Consider the following 23,564-nt stretch of genomic DNA (forward strand, 5'->3'; position numbering starts at 1 on the left):
TATTTCCCAGAAGATTCAGATACTCCTGAGCCTTTATAAGGAGGTTAATAAGGATACCCCATTAAGTCTCTTCGCTGTCCCTTAACCCACAGAAAGCTCCACCAACACATGTGCACTGTCAGCAGGGTCTGTGTGCCCTGGGCTCTAGGACGTGCCCCCAGCGAGCTGCCCCTGGGCAGAACCTTGCTGCCAGGAAGTGTCTGCAGGGCAGAGCTGAGCACCCAGCAGGTGGGATGGGGGCTGTGGTCTGCAGGCAGGAGGTGTGGGGACAGAGACCCAGCTGCAGGCAGGGACAGCTGCAGGCAGCAGAGCCATGGGCAGGCAATGGTAGGACAGTGCTAACAGAGTACTCTGGCACCTCTCTTCCTGTGCTATAGCCTACAGGATTCAGGAGATGACTCACAATCTCAGTAGCAGGACCTCACTCACAGCAGACATTTCTCAGTTCCTGTTAGTCCCCTGCCTTGCTTCCTCTGGCAGAAGCCCTGTGCTATTCCTCTCTCTTCTTGGAGCTGCAGCTGCTGTTCTTGCTTTATGGCTCCCTGCAGATGGGGAGATGGGGCTGCAAGTCAAGCACTGACCCTCTGGGTCCCACCAATCATATGTGTCCATAGGCGGAAGGTGCCCACAGCTCCCCTTCTAACCTGTGGGGCTCTGGGCACCGAGGCTGGGACAGAGCTGCATCTCCTTCCAGAGAGTTTTTTTTCCAATTTCGCAATCATTGAGCAGCTCAATGTGGGTAACTCGACTGAGACATAGAGGAGTTTGGCTGAGACCAGGGTAGATGAAAATTGGCTAACCTCACTGCACTAAGGACAGTCACTTTGCCTTCCGGGACTCACAAGAGCTCACCTGGTATACCTTACAACTGCCAGGGTTTTCTACCCTCCAAAAATGCTTCAGAGTGAGACACAACTGGAACAAAGTAAATCACAAGTACATCAGTATAGAGTGTTGAGAGTGGTAATGCTGTGAAGTCCATATATATCAGAGAGAGATTTAATCAGAGATCACGCCTGGTTTCTTTTCATGTAGAGCTGTAGGACAGGTCTGAATCCTCCAGCACCCACAGCAGAGACCGCTGCTCCCAGGGGCACATTCCTCCAACACCAACCAAACATCAAGCAAGGGATCAACACAAATGCCTCAGAAAGGGGAAAGTCACTGTAGGGGTGTTTGGATGGGAAGAGAAATAGGTTGTCTCTCCTAACTATCACTGTCTTGTCTTCCTTGGGTAGTCCCCTTTGTCCAGGAGGATCAGATGTCCAACAGCAGCTCCATCACTGAGTTCCTTCTCCTGGCATTCACAGACACACGGGAGCTGCAGCTCCTGCACTTCGCGCTCTTCCTGGGCATCTACCTGGCTGCCCTCCTGGGCAACGGCCTCATCCTCACAGCTGTAGCCTGCGACCACCGCCTCCATACCCCCATGTACTTCTTCCTCCTCAACCTCGCCCTCCTCGACCTCGGATCCATCTCTACCACTGTCCCCAAAGCCATGGCCAATTCCCTTCATGATACCAGGGCCATCTCCTATGCAGGATGTGTTGCACAGGTCTTTCTTTTTCCCTTTCTGATATCAGCAGAGTATTTTATTCTCACTGTCATGTCCTATGACCGCTACATTGCCATCTGCAAGCCCCTGCACTACGGGAGCCTCCTGGGCAGCAGAGCTTGTGCCCAGATGGCAGCAGCTGCCTGGGGCAGTACTTTTCTCTATGGTCTGCTGCACACTGCCAATACATTTTCCCTGCCCCTCTGTGGAGGAAATTCTGTGGACCAGTTCTTCTGTGAGATCCCCCAGATCCTGAAGATCTCCTGCTCACGCTCCTACCTGAGGAGTTTTTGGGTGCTTGTGATTGGTGCCTGTTTAGCGTCAATGTGTTTTGTTTTCATTCTTTTTTCTTATGTGCAGATCTTCAGGGCTGTGCTGAGGATGCCTTCAGAGCAGGGGCGGCACAAAGCCTTTTCTACGTGCCTCCCTCACCTGTTTGTGGTCTCCCTGTTTATCAGCACTGGCTTTTTTGCTTACCTGAAGCCCCCTTCCATCTCCTCTCCATACCTAAACCTGGTGGTGACAGCTCTGTACTCGGTGATGCCTCCGACATTGAACCCCTTCATCTACAGCATGAGGAACAAGGAGCTCAAGTGGGCTATTAGGAAAATGATTTCATGGATACTTCTGAATAGTGACAAATTTCCCCTCTTTTTCCAGAAATGACTTAACTTAGTACCACCCCTCAGGCCTGGTCCTTTTTTCATTGTCAATATTGTTATTTTTCTCTTTGGTATCATTTGATTTATTGTGCTCTTAGAGTAATATCTCTTTTTTACCCTACTTGTCTGTTTTTTCTTGAGGCTCTACAAATATGTGTCCAACAAAAGGTCAGAGCTGACTCTTACATAGTATCTGCAAAATAAAATGGGATCTCTGCAGTGCACTGTCTGAAGGCTTGGCTGTTTTTTCAAGGTTGTTGCCAAGCTTTCCAGAAGCTTGTGTCACTTTCCATCACCTATCAGACACTTTCCATCATCTATCAGTGGTCATGGTCCTCCAAAGAGGTCCAGATGACTGGAGACTTGCTAACGTGATGCCCATCTTTAAGAAAGGTCATAAAGAGGACCCAGGGAACTACAGGCCTGTCAGCCTGACCTCGGTGCCAGGAAAGGTGATGGGACAGGTCATCTTGAATGCAATCATGCAGCATATGCGGGACCACCGGGGGATCAGACCCAGTCGGTATGGGTTCAAGAAAGGCAAGTCCAGCCTGACCAACCTCATCTGCTTCTATGACCAGTGACGTGTCTGGGGGATGAGGGAAAGCCTGTTGACATAGTCTACCTAGACTTCAGCAAGGCCTTTGCCATGGTCTCCCACAGTATTCTCCTGGAGAAGCTGGCAGCCCATGGCTTGGACAGGTACACGCTTTGCTGGGTTAAAAACTGGCTGTGTGGCCGGGCCCAGAGTATAGTGGTGAACGGAGTGAAATCCAACCGGTGACTGGTCACTAGTGGTGTTCCCCAGGGGTTGGTGTTGAGGCCCACCCTCTTTAACATCTTTATTGATGATTTGGATGAGGCAATTGAGTGCACCCTCAGTAAGTTTGCAGATGACACCAAGGTGGAGGGAAGTGTCAAACTGCTGGAGTATAGGAAGGCCCTGCAGGGGGACCTGGACAGGTTGGATCAATGGGCAGAGGTCAGTGGGATGAGGTTCACCACGGCTAAGTGCCGGGTCCTGCCCTTTGCTCACAATAACCCCAATGCAACGCTACAGGCTTGGGACAGCCTGGCCTGAAAGCTGTGCAGAGGAAAAGGTTGGATGTAGTACTTAGGGACATGGCTTAGTGGGTGATATTGGTGGTAGGGGGATGGTTGGACCAGAAGATCTTGGATGTCTTTTCCAACCTTAATAATTCTAAGGTTCTATGCTTCTTATGATGCAGAGCCACAACTCCATGGTTCCCTGGTGCTTTGCCAAGCCTAGGAAGTGGCTGAGGAAAAAACTAGTGACCTATATTCTCCAGGCCTTAATGCAACCATCTTTCTCATTGGATGGCATCAAAAGCAATGCCTGTGCCCTGTGTCAGGGCTTTGACTGATGGAAACATGGCCCAGCAGCCATATCAATTTGCTGCTGTTTCTCAGGTTGTGTCCAACACATGTCCATGAGACAGTCTCCCCCAGCCTGCGTGCTGAACCTCAGCCCAAGAGTCATCAACAAGTCCTCAGCTTGGGTCCACCCCAAGGACTGTAGTGCAGTGGTGACTGCAGGAAGGATGAGCCCTCTCCTTGGGCCTGTCCATGGCCGGATGCCTTTGTATGCTCCACAGGAAAAGGGAGCATATCCATAGCATGCTTATGCCCCTTTCACTTCCCTGTGCCTTTTGGGACCTCAAAAATGTCCCTCAGCCCTAAGATGCAGCCCAGTGTCAAGCATCAGGACCCTGGAGAAATTCTCTCACAATTTCCAACACTCTTGTGCACACAGGCACACACAACTGCATGCACAAACACACACTCTCATAAATACACAGATGTGCACACAGGGCATGGACACAGCCGATCACACTCAGACCAACTCCAACAAGGAGCAGCACCTTCACAGCCACCACACTACCACCAGCACACACAGAGCCATGAGCAACACACCTGGCCCCATCCCATTCCCCACCTCAGCCTGATCTGCTCTGAAGGTCACCAGTGCTCCACGCATCCCCAGCAGCAATTACCCATGGGTGCAGATGCACACATGGCTATGTGGTTCCATGATTGTATGATTCACCCCCAACACACCCAGGAGTGAGCACACTCACACAGCAAATAGCCAGCAACAGAGTTGAATGAGAGGGCAGGACAGTGACCAGGCACAGGGCTTGACCAGACCAGCCCTGACCAGCCCCATATCCACACGCAGCTGGCCCCTTGCATCCCTCTCCCCTCCTCTTCCACAGGATTCTTCCTCCTCAAGACGCTGTAATCCCTTCCTTTTTTTACATGCAGTCCCCTGCTCAATTATCAGTTCTCACCAATCACATTGTCCCCCATTGATCCTTAGTTTGCTATACCTATACCCACATTTGGTAATTCAGATAACATTGCCTACATCATCTGGGCCTCCAACAGGAAAGAGAGCTTGACGTGTCACAGATTTGCTCTGTGCCAGACTGAGGAGTGGCATGAACAGTCCTGGGCAGGGAGTGTTTTATGGTAACTGGGCTCCATGCAAGACAGAAAATTGTAATTTTAAGGCTTTAGGTCTGAGTTGGGCTGAAGACCTGAGATGGGCCCATTTTTTTAACCGTTTCAATCATTTCACTTCAATCAGCACACTTCAATCAGCTGAAATGATTGAACACTTCTAATACAATGTTTGAGCTGTCCCATGACATTTTTTTCCCTTGGATGTTTATTACTGCAAGAGAAAAAATACCAGTCTTCCCCTGTACTTGCATGACTCTGTCTCTTATGCTCTGCACTTCATCTCCCTAGTCTTTCTGGTATTTTCGCCTGGCTTTATGAAACAGACCATGTTGGAAGTCACTTTTCCAGCAGACTGTCTGGACATGTGCAGTTTCCATTCTTCTCCAGATTCCCCTCCCCTCACTCTTTGATCATTCAGATACCTCTCACCTGCACTGTTGGTTCTCTGAACTTGAGGACTCTTCAAGCTTGCCCGTATTTCACTCTCCTATCTCATCAACCCTACACCCAACTCTGCAATGGCATTTCTATTCATCATTTCCTACCCCTGTCAAACATTTCTTGTATAGTCATCCCTTGTGGAAGGTGCACCTCATTGGAGGCAACTTGGATTTGGCTCACTGGTGAGGACATTGGGGTTTGCTTGTTTGTTGTTAAATGTTAATAACAACAACATCAAAAACTGTGCCTGTGTGCAGCCAGTTGTCTGAAGAAAGGAGGTGGGACTTGGTGAAATGATGCTGTAACACCCTTTTGTGGACTTCAGTGGAGAAGTCTGGTGTAAGGAAAAGTGATGCAAGTCCCAGGTGGCTGATGAGAGAAGTGGTGGGGATGGAGAGCTGAGCAGCAAGGTTGTCCATACAGTCTAGGACTTCAAGGGACTGCTTTTCCACCCATACAGACCTCCTTAGGAGACACTTTGGATCTATGACAACTAGAGAATGATGCTAGCAGTTCTTCTGAAAACTCTAAACTAATGGAAAATAATCTTAAATAAGGAAAATGCTCTTAGAAATCTGGTCATTGAATAATTTCTCTTTAAACTGCATTCTTGAAACCTCACTAATTAACTGTACAAGTCTGGAAGACTGGATGAAAATGGCTGAATGGTAATGAGCCCCATGGTGCATTTGGTGCTGAGTCCATAAACTTCAGGTAGTGAGAGGAGAATGATGTAACTGCAGGAGAAGTAAAAGTCAGAAGGAGACTTTGAAGAGTCTGAGAGTATTAATGGGCCCCAGTGAGGGTCATTACTGACAAAGCCTCCCCATGGACTTGTTACAGCAGACAATTGGAGGCCATGATTGCAGGTAGGCAAAGGCACTGGGCAGGAGACTCTGATGCTGAGTAAAGGCCTTGGTTTGTTTGGTGAAGCAGAAAGGCCAAGGCCTGGCCCCCAGCCCCTGGGCAGGGAGGTCCTGTCCCTCACCCATGGCTCAGGGCTCTTCCTGGGGCAGTGGGATGTGGGGTGTGTGATGCTGTGTGAAGGACAATGCTATGACACCTGCTGGCCTCCCCACTGGGTTGCAAGGCCCCAGTGTCACGAGTACAGCATGTGTCCTCGTGAGCATCAGTAGCAGAGACAACTGCCATAGCCAGGGGGACAAAGATGTGGTCTTCATCACCACAGGCTGTCCTGCACTGTCCAATTGTTGACCTATTCTCCCTGCAGGCTATAGGCACACACTTCACTTCTCCACTTTGCCTCACCCTGGCATTTCCTTACTTTCACTGATATCTGCCCATCCTCCCTGGCTGTCCTTTGAAACACAGTGGCATGGGCTGACCACAGACTGCTTCTTGGTGATGTCAGGTCCCACAGCACTACCCTTTCAGTGACATTTCCTCCTCCCCATGCCCATTCTTCACCTTCCTAGCAGCACTTTGTCCCACTTTTGTCCGTCTCCTGCTATTTCCCACCACCAGGATCTTCGACGCCACATGCCTGCTGCTGGCCTTCCAGCTTCTCATGTAGATGTGACCAAGTTGTGTGCCCATTGCTGTCCCACCATGTGCTCAGGCAGAAGGGATGTGAAAACCCACACCCAAGGCCTCTTCCTGCATGGGGCCTGTCAGGCTCTCAGACAGAGGGTATCTCACAAGCAGCGTGCCAAGCAGGTGCCTTCTGCTGGCTTATCAGGGATGCTGGCAGGTGTAAGTGGAAAAGCACAGATGTGAACCAGGAGGCAAGGGCTGACACATCAGCTGCTTCAGGAAGCAGTCACCTCACAGGCCTTGTCCCCAGCCATGTTACTGCTGCTGGCCTGTCAGCTCCAGAGATTGAGCTGACCAGAGGCTTCCTACTGGTTGTTAAGTTTCTGAGGCACCACAGACCTCAGGTTATTAACCGGGCACCGTCATTGTCAGCCAGGACCTGAGGCATAAAAAAGTAAGCTTATCAAGTAAATCTTCTATCCTTACTTTATGAATTGAATTTTCTACCACTGCTTCAAATATAGAATAATTCTGTGCAGGATCTACCGTGGTCATAGTAACACAAGACATATCTCTGCCTCTGAATCTCTCTCATTTCTTCTTCCTCTGCCTGTTATGTCTTCAGAGAGCTCTCTGAAGGAAAGGTCATTGAATCACAATAAACAAATAAATAAATAAATATTCCAAGAGACCTCTGATTTTTATCTTCTTCAATTCTTCTGCTCAAGGTAGACTGAATAGATAAGATTGATCAACGGCTCCTCTGAGCTTGACACCATCCAGAAAAGATCTGAAAGTGTGCTCCATCCATTCATAGTGTTAATAACGACATTCAGCAATGCTGGTACAAGTGCTGATCACTGAGGGATGATACTAAGAACTGGCTGACAGCACTATGTGTCATGGATGATAACTGGGCCTGATTGTCCAGCAAAGTGCCCCACTCACAGCCTCATCTATTTGTGAAGTCCACATAGCACCATTCTGGCTATAAGAAGTCTCTGAGACAAAGCTAAAGACAGGTAGGCACCTTCTCTTCCCTTTGCTTCCCTTTGCTTCCCTTTCCTTCCCCTCCCCTATGGGTTCAGCAATCCTGTTTTTGTCCTTCAAGTGCCTGGAGGTGGCTGTGGAAAAGTTTGCCCTATTACCTTCCCAGGCACTGAGGTGAGGCTGACCAGCCTTAGTTTTTCCAACTCTCCACGGCATGAGGAATGGACACTTGCTGAGGGCATTTGTGCTCACTCAGGTTCACCTCAGCACATGTACACAATGTGCACACTGAAGCCTCATATGTACACAGCACATGTGGACTTCTGACTGATCCATTCTGTGTCCAACTGTGCAGGATGAAACCACCTCTCTGAGCTGGGCTGAAAGCCATGAAGATCACAAAAAAATAACCAGGACAGTATCAACCTCTTATTCCATACCATTTATTTCATCACAGATTCCAGACGTTCCTAAGCATCTTCATTAATCATCACCCAGCAATTAATGCACAGATGTCATTCCCATAGTCCGTGGGCCACGTCCCTGGAATGTCCATAAAATGGTCAACGAATCCATTTAGTCCATGAATTGCTTTCTAGCTGTTGCTGTGGCTCCACAGGACAGGAAAAGACATATGTTACATTCAGTAACATATGTCTTTCTTCCCCCTCCTCTGTGGGTTCAGCAATCCCACTTTTGTCCTTGAAGTTCCTGGAGGTGGTTGTGGAAAAGCTTGCCCCATCACCTTGCCAGAGACTGAGGTGAGACCAGCCTTAGTTCTCCCACCCTCCTCTTTCCTCTTCTGGAAGACACGTTTGATGTCATTCCAAGTCCCCAGAAAGCTCTATGGTCTCTCTGGCACAATTGCTGATACAGTCCAGGAAGGCAGGGAAGGGTGATGGAGCAGACAGGGGCATTTGCAAGGAACCTGTGCAGGGCAGGTGAGATGGATCTCACGGGGATGGGGTGGGGGGTTGTTCCTGGTGTCACACATGGAAGTGTCAGGGCTCTGTGAGGTGTCCACATCTGAGCTGGCCTCGTGCACTCCTTGTACACACAGCGGTGTTCAAGTACACAAGTCCTTCCTTTGCACACCCAAAGGCAGGGCACTGCAGTGGTTGTGGTGTCCTTCTAGCTCCTGCTGCCTCTGCCAGAGGTTGGGAGGCACCTCAGCCCTCTGGTGCATCATCCTGCTCTGCACTCATCAGAGATACCCCACAGCATGAAGAATGGACACAGGCTGAGCACATTTGTGCTCACCCAGGTTTGCCTTAGCACATGCACACAATTGCACACTGAAGCCTCAACTGTACCAGGCACATCTGGACTTCTGACTGAGCCATTCTGTGTCCCAGTGTGGAGGAACAAACCACCTCTCTGAGCTGGGCTGAGAGCCCTGGTCCTGGAGCTCCTCAGGCAGCTCCTGCTGCCGCCGAGCCCTAGCAGCCTGCTCCAAGCTGCAGAAGTACCCAGGGGTTTCTCTTTCCAGGGATCCCTTGCACACACACGGGGCCCCACTCTCCTCCCAGGACTTCCCACATCAACAGAGAGCCTTTCCCAGGAAGAAGCATGCCTGTGCTGGCCTGGCCAACCATTCCTTCACCCTATCTCTGCACACCTCACAGCCCCAGCTGGTGGTTCTGCTTTGCAGAGCAAGGGGCCTGTGGTGTCCAGGACACAGGGGCACTCTGCAGGGCTGTGCTGGGCAGGCTGGGAGGCAGAGACAGCTCATAGGGCTCTTCCACTGACTGCCTCCCACACCAGCTCTTCTGTGGCTGTCGAGGGTGCTCAGAGGTAGCCTGCCTTCTTTCCAGTGCCACAAGAAGTGTTTGGGTGCTGCACTATATCCAGCCTGTAGCATTTCACTAGGGGTAAAACCATTTGCCAGACTTCTTTCCCTGTCCCCTCTGTGTCCCCTGGGTTGCAGGGCTCTCCTTTGCCTGCTCACACCCCAATTTAGCATTTTCTCTTGCAGGGACTCCACCTGGGACAGACTCATGCTCTGTGGGCTCCATTCACTGGTGACCCCCTTGAACACACTGTCCCTGCAGCGCCCCTGGGCTCTCCTGGCAGCTCCTGATGCCTTCCAAAAAATGCTCACTTGCCACCAGCCCCAGCACATGCTGTAGTGCCCCAGGCAGGTTAATTAGAGACTCCTCACCATCTGCCTGAGTGCTGGAAACCAACAAGCAACACCTGAGCCAGCCCACATACCCTCAAACACCCAGCTGGGGCTCTGATCACTTCACCCTGAGCCCATGGAGAAACAGGCAAAGCCAGGTCCCCCTTTAGAATCCATTTCTGGACTGCAATGTTCTTGACAGAAACTGTGAAGGAAGACTTGAACCCTAGGCGCTACCCTGAGCTGAATCACTTTATGGGATGGAAATGCTGTTCTGGAGGCCATCTGTATCACAAAAATGCCCGTTGCCTGTCCGTGGGATTGGTCACAGGATTGCCACACAGCAGTACTGTGACCAAGCTGCAGGAACAATCAGGCTTATGCCAACAGAAAAGGCTCAGAAGGAGAGTGTGGAGATGGAGCAAGAGCTGCCCCAGACAGACCAAACACTGGTGCTTCCTGGCAGTGCTGTTCTGATGGGACTCTATTGCTTTCCACTTCTACCCATGGGCATTACCATGGAACCCCCAGCAAAATTCTCAGAAAAAGCATCTCAGACACACTCTTCAGTGCAGGTTCCTTTATTTTGTTTAAACACAGGAGTGGGATAAACAATGACAATTTATATGGATTACGTTGATGGCCCTCTCCCCAATAACGAACAAAAAAACCCACTCAAGAACAAAAGACAAGTTTGGCATGGCATGAGTTATATTACCAGTGCTATTCAGGAGAAGACAGGCAGTACATTACTTCTGATGTACACCCACTCATGAGTTTCTGCAGTGCATCCTTGAGCTCCTTGTTCCTCATGCTGTAGATGAGGGGGTTTATGGCTGGAGGAACCACCGAGTACAAAACTGTCACCACCAGATCCAGGGATGGGGAGGAGATGTAGGGGGGCTTCAGGTAGGTAAAAATGGCAGTGCTGAAAAACAGGGAGACCACGAACAGGTGAGGGAGGCACGTGGAAAAGGCTTTCTGCTGTCCATGCACACAGGAGAAAAGAATGAAAATAAAACATGTGGATGCTAAAGAGAAACCAATCATAAGTACCCAAACATTCCTGAGGTAGGAATATGAGCAACAGATCCTGAGGATTTGCACATAGGGCAACAAAATGAATGCAAAACACCCCCCAAACTAAACAAAAACACTAAATGTGAGAAGCCCCATTTCCCTGAGGTAGGAGTCAGAGCAAGAGAGCTTGAGGATCTGCGGGACTTCACAGAAGAACTGGTCCACAGCATTTCCTCCACAGAGGGGCAGGGAAAATGTATTGGCAGTGTGCAGCAGAGCACAGAGAACCCCACTGCCCCAGGCAGCTGCTGCCATGTGGGCACAAGCTCTGCTCCCCAGGAGGCTCCCGTAGTCCAGGGGCTTGCAGATGGCAACGTAGCGGTCATAGGACATGACAGTGAGAAGAAAAAACTCTGCTGACATTAAAAAGAAAAAGAAAAAGACCTGTGCAGCACATCCTGCATAGGAAATGGCCCTGGTATCATGGGGGTGTGGAGGCGGTGGTTGCAGGCTACAGCTGTGAGGATGAGGCCGTTGCCCAGGAGGGCAGCCAGGTTAATTTCCTACAAAGTATAATAACAATCTATATTCTTTTATTTTAAGACTATTCCCCCTTTTCCTATCATCATATAGCCAAATAAGGAGTCCCTCTTCACCCTTTTAAGTACTGAAAAGTATTTTTAAAAAAGTACTTTTAAAAAGACCTCTTTAAGGTCCCTTTAAGGGTCTTTTTTTTTTTTTTTTTATAAAAAAAAGGAAAAAAAAAAAAAGAAAAAAAAAAGAAAAGCTGCAATGAGGTCACCCCAGAGACTTCTCTTCTCCAGGCTGACCATCCCCACCTCTCTCAACCTCTCTTCATACAAGAGGTGCTCCAACCTTCTGATTAAATTTGTATCCCTCCTGTAGTGAGTTAACTTGGCAAGGTTTTGGTAGCAGGGTGCCATAGGGGTGGCTTCTGTGAGAAGAACCCAGAAGCAGCCCCATGTTAGACTAGGGGCCCGCCGCAAGCCAGATTCAAGCCAATAAGCAATGGTGTTTGCATTTCTGTGAAAACATATTTAAGAAAGGGTAAAAAATAAGCTGCTACACAACAGCAGCTGGGAGAAATAAGAGTGAGAAACTTTTTGTTTTTAGTTCCTCACTGCTCCAGTCAGTTAGTTAAATCTCAGTAAGTGATCTTAATCTCCCTACACTGAATCTGTTTTGCCCAAGACTGCAAATGGTAAGCCTTCTACCTGTATCTTCAAAAAAAAAAAAAAAAAAGGAGCCCTTTCCACTCTGTTTTCTCCGGCTGCTCCTTTGAGGAGGGGATGAAAGTGTGATGAGTGTGATGTGCTGGAGTTCAGCTGCCAATTGGTGTGAAACCACCACACTGCTCAGCCGTGTTACTGGCATCTGGCATCAGCTTTGAAAGAAGAAGTAGGATTTCAGGCAGTCCGCTGGGGAGATCCTGTTTTATTAAGCAGATGTTAAGAGAGAGTACTGAAAAAGCAGTTTCATTCCTCAATGTACAGGAGATATACATATTAAAAATAAATAAATGTAATAAACTAATGAACGGGAATGACAACAAAGATAAATGTAACAATAGTGATCATGAAACAAATACCCAGGAAGTCATTTGTGGAGAAAAAGTGGTAATTTATCACTTTTCAGAAACATCCCTGAAATCATTTTCCTAATGGCACACTTGAGCTCCTGGTTCCTCATGCTGTAGATGAGGGGGTTCACTGCTGGAGGCATCACTGAGTACAAAAATGACACCATCAGGTCCTGGGCTGGGAAGGAGATTGAGGAGGGCTTCATGGAGGCAAAAAGTCCAGTGATGACAAACAGGGAGACCACAAACAGGTGAGGGAGGCACGTGGAGAAGGCTTTGTGCTGGCCCTGCTCAGAGGGCATCCTCAGCACGGCCCTGAAGACCTGCACATAGGAAAAAATAATTAAAAAAAAGCACATGGATGCTAAAGGGACACCAATCATAAGTACCCAAGCATTCCTGAGGTAGGAGTGTGAGCAGGAGAGCTTGAGGATCTGAGGGATTTCACAGAAGAACTGGTCCACAGCATTTCCTCCACAGAGGGGCAGGGAAAATGTATTGGCAGTGTGCAGCAGAGCACAGAGAACCCCACTGCCCCAGGCAGCTGCTGCCATCTGGGCACAAGCTCTGCTGCCCAGGAGGCTCCCGTAGTGAAGGGGCTTGCAGATGGCAACGTAGCGGTCATAGGACATGACAGTGAGAAGAAAAAACTCTGCTGATACCAAGAAAAGAAACAGAAAGACCTGTGCAGCACATCCTGAGTAGGAAATGGCCCTGGTATCCCAGAGAGAATTGGCCATGGCTTTGGGGACAGTGGTGGAGATGCAGCCCAGGTCGAGGAGGGCGAGGTTGAGGAGGAAGAAGTACATGGGGGTGTGGAGGTGGTGGTCGCAGGCTACGGCGGTGAGGATGAGGCCGTTGCCCAGGAGGGCAGCCAGGTAGATGCCCAGGAAGAGTGCAAAGTGCAGGAGCTGCAGCTCCCGTGTGTCTGCGAATGGCAGGAGGAGGAACTCGGTGATGGAGCTGCTGTTGGACATCTGATCCTCCTGGACAAAGGGGAACAATCCCAGGAAAATAAAAGACAATGATAATTAGGAAGGACATCTTTGATAAAAACCTGCTCCACTTCTCTCTGAAGTCCCCCACAGTGATTTTCCTCTTTCTGAGACATTTTTTCTGCTCCCTTGCTTGAGCTCCGGTTGGTGATCGTGGTAAAGGGTGCCACTGGGAGCAGGGGGCTCTGCTGTGGGCTCTGAAGGAGTCAGGCTTTCCCTTCATGTCTAGGTAAATAAGAAATACGAGTGATCTCTGCTTAATCTATCTCTGATGTATGTGGACTTCACAGCATTACCACTGTGAATGCTCTTGACTGCCAAAATTTGTGGTTTACTTTCTTGCAGCTAGCTGTGTCATACTCAGGAGCATTTCTTAAGGGAAGAAAACCCCAGTACTTTTCAGGTATTCCAACTGAGATCTTCTGAGTCCCTTGAGACATAGGCACTCTCCTTCATGCAGTGAGGTTGGCCAGTCTGTCCATCTACCCTCGTCTCAGCCAGAGTCCTGAGGACAGAGTCCTCAGTCCACTGGCCCAATTACTGTGGCCTCAGGAACTGCCTGTAAGACGATTCAGATTTTTCCTGCCCCATAAACTACATTGCCCTGAGCCCCACAGGTTTTAAGGGGAACTTTGGGCACCTTCCTCCTATGGACACATCTGTGTGGTGGAAGTCAGTGCTAGAGCTGCAGCTGAAAGCCAGACCTGCAGCAAGCCATAAAACAAGAACAGCAACAGCAGATGAAGGAACAAAGAGAAACAGCCCAGGGCTTCTGCCAGGGGAGGCAAGGCCAGGGAGGGACTGAAAGGATCTCAGGAGAGCCAGCTCTGCCAGAGGTTCCACTCATGAGGTTATGAGACATCCTGATTCCTGTGGGCTTCAGGTCGGAAAAGGAGGTACCAGACTATGTTCGCACTGTCCTGCCATTTCCAGCCCAGGGATGTGCTGCCTGCAGCTGTCCCTGCCTGCAGCTGGGTCTCTGTCCCCACGCCTCCTGCCTGCAGCTCACAGCCCCCATCCCACCCGCTGGGTGCTCAGCTCTGCCCTGCAGACACCTCCTGGCAGCAGGGCTCTGCCCAGGGGCAGCTCGCTGGGGACATGTCCTAGAGCCCAGGTCACACAGACCCTGCTGACACTGCACATGTGGTGGTGGAGCTTTCTATGGGCTGAGGGGAAGGAAAAGATCCTTGTAACCTCTCAGCCATCATGGAGTCTTAGGCACTTCCTGGAATTAACAGCAAATATTTCTATTACAACTGAGGCAAGTAGAGAAGATTGGAAGTTCAGGAGGCTCAGAAAAGCTGTGACTGAAGCTGAAATCCCCTACTTTATCCCAGCTCTCGCAAAGAACCTTTAGATACACGCTGGTTGTACTGTGGAGCTGTGAGCAGGCTGCCCAAGGCAGCAGCCTCCCAGCAGCAGCAGCATGCCAAGGGGGCTCCTTCCACCCACAGCTTCTCCCCGCAGCGCCCTGGGCAGCTCCCCGGGCAGGCTGAGTGCTGAGCCTGGCAGGCGGCAGAGGCCCTGCCCCGCCACACAGCCCCTGGGGCACAGCAGGGACCCTGCTCTGCACCACAGCCCTGGACACCCCTGCCTGCACCCCCGGCTTCTCCTGCCTCCACGAACTGCGGCTGCATTGCCCTCCAGCCAGAGACTTACCGGGTGCAGGGCTGGGAAGTCTTCTCCCCCAGGGAGCTCTGGGCATGCTGCCACTTCTGCCTGCCTTTAAGCACTGTGTCTCTGCAGGCAGTGCCCCCAGCCCTGCTGCGCTGTGCAGAGGAGCTGCTCCTGGGCAGAGCTGTCTCTCTGCAGCGCTGCCCGCTTGCCAGGAGCTCCCCTTGGGCCCAGGAGCCCAGCCCAGCTCAGCAGCAGAGGCCCAGCCCAAGGCCTCCCTTGCTCTGCCCCCCACCAGGCTCCCTGCACATGGGGCTGCAGGGGAACCTGCTGGGAAACAGCCTGAAGGGATCCCTGGGCTTCCCTCCCTCACCTGGCACACACACTTCTTGACATTTGGCTCATTTCTCTTAGCAAAAAAATTATTATCTGTAGCAGTCTTCTTTTCTCATGCCTGTTGATGGTGGGACACCCACACATGGTCATAGATGTAACTCCTCTAACCCCCTGCTTAAGGAAGGGATTCAGCACAGCCAGTTAACCCATCATCTCATGTTGTGTTTTTGTCCTGGGGCTGGAATGGGACTCAGATCCCTCCCATGCCTGCCACAAACCCATGGGACCTGGGATTCCTCTGCACTCACTTTGATGTGCACCATGTGGGCAGCTGCAGGTGAGCTCCTTATCTCAGCTCCAGGATCATTAATGGAGATGGAGGAAATCAGGGGGCTGCAAACACCTGGTGACATGTCAGGGGGCAGAGGTACGTGCAGGCATCTGCAAGCTCTCATGGAGGTACCCTGAGGGACAGGGCAGCACCTGGGGGCATCCCCTTGGAGGCTGGTGAGGAATGCCTTTGGCCAGCTGAAATGACAGCAAATGCACCCATTTAGGACAACTAAACCTGTCCCTCCTCAGTAGGCCCAGGGCAGCCTGTAGAGGCATCCACCTGACCCAATGGAGAACTGTGCCACAGGGAGAGCTGAGTCTCTCTCTCCCTCTTCTCCATCTGGTTTTCCCTCCATCTCCAGGGACTGTAACGGCACTTGTCTCATGGACATCCCTACATTGCCTAATGAAATTCGGGGCAGCTGCTCCATTTAATAGCCAATTGCAGGCCTGCAGTGCTACCTGAGATGCCAACGCTGCCCAGCACCACTGGAGCACGCAGCTGACATGGGCAGCACAGGACCCACAGGACAGCTCTGGCCATTCACAGCTGGTATTTAACGGGCACCCCTGAGGGCATCTCTGGTAGACCTGGTGCTTATGAGCAAGTGACCGCTTCCCAGGGCTGCAGTGAGCCAAGGTCTGTCCCACCTCTATGTGTTAGAGGCAGGCAGTGCACGGATATGAGGCACGTCACACCGAGGTTTCCACTTGTGTCCTTTGGTTTGCAAACACTGCTGCTGCGTCTTACCCCCATCCCTTACTAAGTCAAGACACAGCCCAGTGATTTTTTTCTGTGTCCCTTGATCACAGGATGCCCATAGCCAAGGACCGAGTTCCTCCTGGCATTCACAGACACACGGGAGCTGCAGCTCCTGCACTTCGTGCTCTTCCTGGGCATCTACCTGGCTGCCCTCCTGGGCAACGGCCTCGTCCTTACAGCCATAGCCTGTGACCACCGCCTCCACACCCCCATGTACTTCTTCCTCCTCAACTTTGCCCTCCTCGACCTGGGCTGCATCTCCACCACTGTCCCCAAAGCCATGACCAATTCCCTCTGGGGATCCAGGGCCATCTCCTGTGCAGGATGTGCTGCACAGGTCTTCCTGTTTGTCTTCTTGTTTTCAGCAGAATATTCTCTTCTTACTGTCATGGCCTATGACTGCTATGTTGCCATCTGCAAGCCCCTGCACTACGGGAGCCTCCTAGGCAGCAGAGCTTGTGCCCAGATGGCAGCAGCTGCCTGGGGCAGTGGGATTCTCAATGCTCTGCTGCAAACTGGTAACACATTTTCCCTGCCCCTCTGCCAAGGCAATGCCGTGGACCAGTTCTTCTGTGAAATTCCCCAGATCCTCAAGCTCTCCTGCTCACACTCCTACCTCAGGGAAGCTGGGCTTGTCATGGTTAGTGCATGCTTTGCTTCTGGATGTTTTGTGTTCATTGTGCTCTCCTATGTACAGATCATCAGGGCCGTGCTGAGGATGCCCTCTGAGCAGGGACAGCACAAAGCCTTTTCCACATGCCTTCCTCACCTGGCCGTGGTCTGCCTGTTTGTCAGCACTGGAGCTTTTTCTTACCTGAAGCCCCCCTCCATCTCCTTCCCATCCCTGGACCTGGTGGTGGCTGTTCTGTACTCGGTGGTACCTCCAGTGCTGAACCCCCTCATCTACAGCTTGAGGAACGAGGAGCTCTTGAATTCTGTGAAGAAAGTGATTTCCTGGAGTTTTTTCAATAGTTATAAAATTATTGCCTCTTTCCATAAATGACTCCCAGCATATCTGATGTCAGACCTGTGTTTTGCTTGTTTTCCTTTTTATAGGTAAGTATGGTTTTTCTGTTCCTGCACACTTTGGGATTTCTCTCACTTCACAGAATCACAGAATCACAGAATTTCTAGGTTGGAAGAGACCTCAAGATCATCGAGTCCAACCTCTGACCTAACACTAACAAATCTTCCACTAAACCATATCACTAAGCTCTACATCTAAACATCTTTTAAATACATCCAGGGATGGTGACTCAACCATTTCCCTGGACAGCCTATTCCAGTGCCTGGGAAGAGTACAGGGATGCAGTCCAGATGTGCAGGGATGGCATAAGGAAAGCCAAAGCACGGATGGAACCGAGCTTGGTGAGGGATGCAAAGAATAACAAGAAGGGCTTCTATAGGTACTTTGCTCTGGAAAGAAAGGACAAGGAGAGAGTATCTCCTCTGATGGATGAGAATGGTGAACTGCTAATAACAAACATGGAGAAGGCTAAGGTACTCAACAATTTCTTTGCCTCAGTCTTCACTGCCAGTCAGGCTTTCAAAGTCTTTTGTTCTCTTAACCTCTAGATGGAGGCTGGGGGAGCAAAGTTGCACACACTGTAAGTGAAGAGGAGGTTTGAGACCACCTGATGTAACTAAACAAGTACAAATCTACAGGGCCTGCTGACATGCATCTGAGGGTCCTGAGGGAATTGGCTGATGTAGTTGCCAAGCCACTCTCCATCATATTTGAAAAGTCGTGGCAGTAAGGCAAAGTCCCTGGTGACTGGGAAAAGGAGAGGGAAACATCACTCTTAATTAGGCTAGAAAGGAAGACTGGGGGAACTACAGAAGGGTAAGCCTCACCTCTGTGCCTGGCAAGATCATGCAATGGGTCCTCTTGGAGGCAATGTTAAGGCACATGCAGGACAAGGAGGTGATTTGGGACAGCCAGCATGGCTTCACCAAGGGCAAATGGTGCCTGAGCAATCTGGTGGCCTACAATGGAGTGACAGTATCAGTTGACAAGGGAAGACTGACCAATGTCATCTACCTGGACCTCTTTAAGGCTCTTAAAACAGTTCTACATGACATCCTGATCTCCAAGTCGGAGAGGTATGGATTTGATGGCTGGACCATTCAGTGGATAAGGTGTTGGCTTGAAGGTCGCACTGGGAGAGTAGTGCTCGAAGGCTGTATGTCCAAGTAGAGGCTGGTGATGAGTGTTATCCCTTAGGGGTCTGTCCTGGGACTGATATTGTTTAATACCTTTATCAATAACATAGACAGTGGGATTGAGTGCACCCTCAGCAAGTTTGCTGATGACACTAAGCTGAGTGGTGTGGTTGATACAATAGCAGGAAGAGACGCCATCCAAAGGGACCTGGACAGGCTTGAGAAGTAGGCCCACATGAACTTAATGAGGTTCAACGAGTCCAAGAACAAGGTGCTGCAACTGGGCCCGGGAAATCCTGGATGTGAGTACAGACTAGGAGAAGAACTCACTGAGAGCAGGCCTGCAGAGAGGGACTTGGGGGTTCGGGTGTATGCAAGGCCCAACATGAGCTAGCAGTGAGCTCTTGCAGCCCAGAAGGCCAACTGCATCCTGGGCTGCATCAACAGAGGAGTGGCCAGCAGGTCAAGGGAAGTGATGGTCCCCGCTCTGCTCTGCCCAGGTGAGGCCCAACTTGGTGTGCTGTTTCCAGGATTCCAGCTCCCAGCACAAGAAGGGTTTGGATCTGTTAGAATAAGTCCATTTTCTGTCCTAATAAACTGTCTTTATCTCAACCCACATGCTTTCATTTCTTTCTGCTTCTCTCCCCCATCCCAGAGACAGCGGGGGGTGAGTGAGCGAATGGTTCTGTGGAGCTTAGCTGCTAGACGGGTCAAACCCGTCTAGCACCTGCAATTAAAATGACTGTTGGGACCCTGAGAAACTCATGCTGGGTCATGTGTGACAAACTCAGACTGAAAGATTCTAGAGCAGGTGACTTTGAGTGGCTGTGGCAGATCCCAGCATCTTGCTCCAGTCTGGGAATATGTCCCCTTCCAACTAGGGAAATTAGAAGGCATTAATATGAACACAACCAACACAGGTTCAGCTGAAGTGAAAGCCCCAACCCAGGACAATGGAGTGAAGGTCCCTGGGCACAACTGCAGAAAGACTTTGCAAGACCTCTGCCAGTGACAGCTCAAAGCACCAAATGCATCTTGGTGGTAGTAGGTCCTTTTGGCACATGGGCAGAAGTCCTCCCTGGCAAAACCACCACGGAGGCCACCACTGCAAAGCTGCTGCGTAACACTGACTTTTGTCCCCAGGGTCCAGACAGGGGAGAGGGAAGGGGAGAGGCAGGCCGTGGGGAGGGGGCTGGAGTGAGGTCACTGCCACTGCAGCAGCCTGATTGGCCCTCAGAAGGGCTGGCCGGCAGGCACTGTGACATCATCCCGCGCATCAGAGAGCCCCCTGGGCAGCAATGACGTCACTGCAGAGTGGAGGGCTAGGGGCTGGCAGAGCCCCATCGAGGGGCTGGCTGGGGGTCCCCTCTGCTACAGCCACATTCAGTGGCAGTGCACATTCAGGGCTTGGTCGAGCTCCCCGCATTACAATCGCAAAGGCATCCTCAGGGTCCCCTCCTGCCATGGCCCTCCTTCCTTTGCAGCCTCCTCCAGCCCACGGCTCTGCCCTGACCCAGCCACGTCCCATGGGGGCATCTGCAGACAGCCCAGCTCCAGGTCTGCAGGGCTATGGGCCAGGACCAAGACCGGCATGGCTGGCCATTCCCCTGAGACAGGTTTTGAGTGCCAGCTCTTGACCTCCCTGATCTCTGCTCACCTCCCTGCCTTTTGCCCAGCCCAGTGGCACTAGCCCCGTGGCAGTGCCCACTGTAGGTTGCTGCAGGGCTCTGGCCTGCAGCTCACAGCCCTCATCCCACCTGCTGCGTGCTCAGCTCTGCCCTGCAGACACCTTCTGGCAGCAGGGCTCTGCCCAGGGGCAGCTCGCTGGGAGCACGTCCTAGAGACCAGGTCACACAGACCCTGCTGACACTGTGCAAGGGGTGGTGGTGGAGCTTTCTATGGGCTGAGGGGCAGGAAAGGGACTTGCTGTGGATCCTTGTAGCCCTCAGTGGGAAAGCTTAGCAGGATCAGACTCTTCTTGGAAATTGCAGCCTCTATTTCCATTCCCACAGAAACAAAGCAGAGAAAAATGAAAACAAATATTCTGGAAAGCTGAGACCAAACCTTCTAACCCCTGACAAGTTTCTCACCTTGGATATATCCTCGGTGTGCTATGTAGCTGTGAGCAGGCTGCCCCAGGCAGCAGCCTGCCGCCAGCAGTAGGACCCTGCCCTGCCGGGGGGGCTCCTTCCACCCGCAGCTTCTCCCCGCAGCGCCCTGGGCAGCTCCCCGGGCAGGCTGAGTGCTGAGCCTGGCAGGCGGCAGAGGCCCTGCCCCGGCACACAGCCCCTGGGCCACAGCAGGGACCCTGCTCTGCACCACAGCCCTGGACACCCCTGCCTGCACCCCCGGCTTCTCCTGCCTCCAGGAACTGCGGCTGCATTGCCCTCCAGCCAGACACTTACTGGGTTCGGGGCTGAGAAATCTTCTCCTGCAGGGAGCTCTGGGCATGCTGCCACTTCTGCCTGCCTTTAAGCACTGTGTCTCTGCAGGCAGTGCCCCCAGCCCTGCTGCGCTGTGCAGAGGAGCTGCTCCTGGGCAGAGCTGTCTCTCTGCAGCGCTGCCCGCTTGCCAGGAGCTCCCCTTGAGCCCAGGAGCCCAGCCCAGCTCAGCAGCACAGCACCCAACCATGGCATCACTTGCTCTGTGCCATTGGGCTCCCTCGAGGTGTCCTCAAGGCCTCAGGGCTGACAGCTCCTGAAGTCATCGGGGTCTCTCCTGGGGTGTGGTGTTTGAAGCAGACTGAAGTCATCAGCGACTGCTCCTTGCTGAACATGGGAGAGACTGATGTTAGAAGTGTGATTTGTTCTATTGACGTACAGTTGTCAATACGTTGTGGTTTAAGCCAGCCGGCAGCTCAGCACCACACAGCTGTTAGCTCACTGCCCCTGCAGCTCCACAACTGTAAAGCTCATGGGTTGAGATGAAGACAGATTAAAATGACAGAAAAGGAAGAGATTAATAATAATAATAACAGCAACAATAACAACATTAATACTTAGGTATACAAAGCAAGTGATGCACAATGCAATTGCTCACCACCTAATGACTGTTGCCCATCATCCCATCCCTGAGCTGTGGTCCCCTTGACCCTGGCCAGCTTGCATGGGGATCAAGTGTTGTGGTCCTTTGACATTTGTTTTAGGGTAAAACCAGCTTTCAGAAGGATTTGGATTATTTCTTTCCCTTTCTCAAATATTTCTTCTGCTCTGTTGCCCCACATGATGATGTCACCAAGGTATTGCAGGTGTTCAGGAGCTTCCCCCATTGCAGGGCAGTCTGGGTCAGTCCATGGTAAATGGTAGGGCCAATTGCTTTGTCAATCACCCCTTCCCTAGAGGGGAATCTCAGCTGCTTGGCTTCTCTGCCCTCTAATTCCAGGCTATTGGCCCTGTTCTCCCAGCACTGGAGCAGCCAAGTGACAATGTGCTCACCTAAATGATGACTGATTTTTTTCACAAATCCCATAGCTCGCCCTGGGATAGGGGTCTTGTGGTTACTGATGCTGTTCTGATCTCTTCCTCTTTGCCCTCCTTCTTCCTTGATGGCCCAACTTTGTTGAAGCATTCCTTGTCTTCTTCCTGCATTCTTGCCTGCATAGGAGTTTCTTTCCTTTCTAAGGAAAAAAGAAAAATGATTTTTTGCATCCATAGTTTTCTCTTGCAGAAAGGTGTAACCAATAGTGACACAGGTTGGTTCTCTGGCCCAGCCATGGGGCCCATCAGAGGGGCTAAAGTGCCTGCAGGGCCCATTGCAGGAGTTGTGGTGTCTGCAGGGCCTTTCGGAGGAATTGGAGTGGCAGCAGGGATCATCACACAGGGTGGAGTTGCGGGAGGGCCTGTTATTGGACTTGGAGTAGCATTGGCTGTGTCTTCTATACATAGGAAAAGCCCCAGCTCTTTGCAGCGATTTGTATCGTTTCACAACCCTTTTTCATGCATTTCACCATTTTTTTTAGGATTCTGCACTTGCTCAGGGGTGAAGTTCCAAAGCATTGGATGTGCTCACTGCTCTAGGTGCCTGCTAGTATCCTCCCATACTCCTAGCCTCTACTAAATCTCCTGCCTTGGGGCAGACTTCTGGGTGGCACTCTCAAGTACTTGTTTAACCTTAAACAAAAGATGAAGCACATTCAGGAGACATCACAATAGGAACAGGCTGGTTTGACCATCCCCAGGATACTGAAAGCTTTGAAGCTATTGTAACTAGCCTGGAAGAGAAAGGGGAGGAGAAGGAGAAAGGGAGAGTGAAGAAGTTGTGAAAAGTGTCACCCCTTTGTCAGCTCCCTGTCCCTATCTACCAGCTCAGGGGCTGAGTATCAGGGGAACAACTGGTCTTGCTGCTAAAGACTGAGGCAAAGAAGGCATTAAATACCTCAGTCTTTTTCTCATCTATTGTCAAAATGTTTCCCTCCACATCCAATAAAGTATGAAGATTCTCCTTAATCCTCCCCTTCTTGTGTATTTCTAAAACCATTTTTATTGTCTTTGATGGTAACAGCCAGACTGATCTCCAGTTAGGCTTTGGCCCTTCTATTTTTGTCCCTGCAAAGCCTTCCAAGATTTAAGACAAAGTTCCAAACAAAATGACAGAAGGCATGAGAAGGAAGCACAGAAAAGGTGGACTCTGGCAGCCTTCCATGCTCGAGCCCTCTGTGAGTCTGTGCTGCAACTCCATTCAACTAGTTACTCCTGTATTGTCCAAACTCTCCTGCAACTGCCAATTCTGCTATCTTGTGAGAGACAGCACAATCAGGGTGAGCCATCTGCCTACAGACATTAACAGCTGACGCAGTGGAGCATCTGTCCAGGGGAACCTGGAGAAACAGCAGGATTTTGCCTACAGAAACCTCTTGACATTTTGAAGGAGAAAAGGAAGAGGGCCTGGGCACCATGAGGGATGCCATACGAGCAGTGGTGCCTACTCACCAGGAACCAGGCCAGCTTCCTACAGAGCTGCCTTACAAGGAACACGGCCACCAAGAAAATA

At 51.0% G+C, this 23,564-nt stretch overlaps 2 protein-coding genes and 1 long non-coding RNA gene across 5 annotated transcripts in view; 2 read left to right on the top strand and 1 right to left on the bottom strand.

Annotated features, from left to right (window-relative positions):
• Positions 1-23,564, bottom strand: part of LOC137846775 (uncharacterized) — a 174,139-nt gene that overhangs the window by 83,649 nt on the left and 66,926 nt on the right. The window lies entirely within an intron of this gene.
• The window catches only part of LOC137846765 (coiled-coil domain-containing protein 81-like), a 227,518-nt gene that overhangs the window by 76,643 nt on the left and 127,311 nt on the right, over positions 1-23,564 (top strand). The gene's annotated exons all lie outside the window — the stretch shown is intronic.
• On the top strand, positions 1,262-2,309 carry LOC137847250 (olfactory receptor 14A16-like). Its single transcript, XM_068665541.1, has one exon. The coding sequence runs from the start codon at positions 1,262-1,264 to the stop codon at positions 2,219-2,221; it is 960 nt and encodes a 319-aa protein (XP_068521642.1). The 3' UTR covers positions 2,222-2,309.

Source organism: Anas acuta, chromosome W (genome assembly GCF_963932015.1).
Source record: "Anas acuta chromosome W, bAnaAcu1.1, whole genome shotgun sequence".
Classification (NCBI taxonomy): domain Eukaryota; kingdom Metazoa; phylum Chordata; class Aves; order Anseriformes; family Anatidae; genus Anas; species Anas acuta.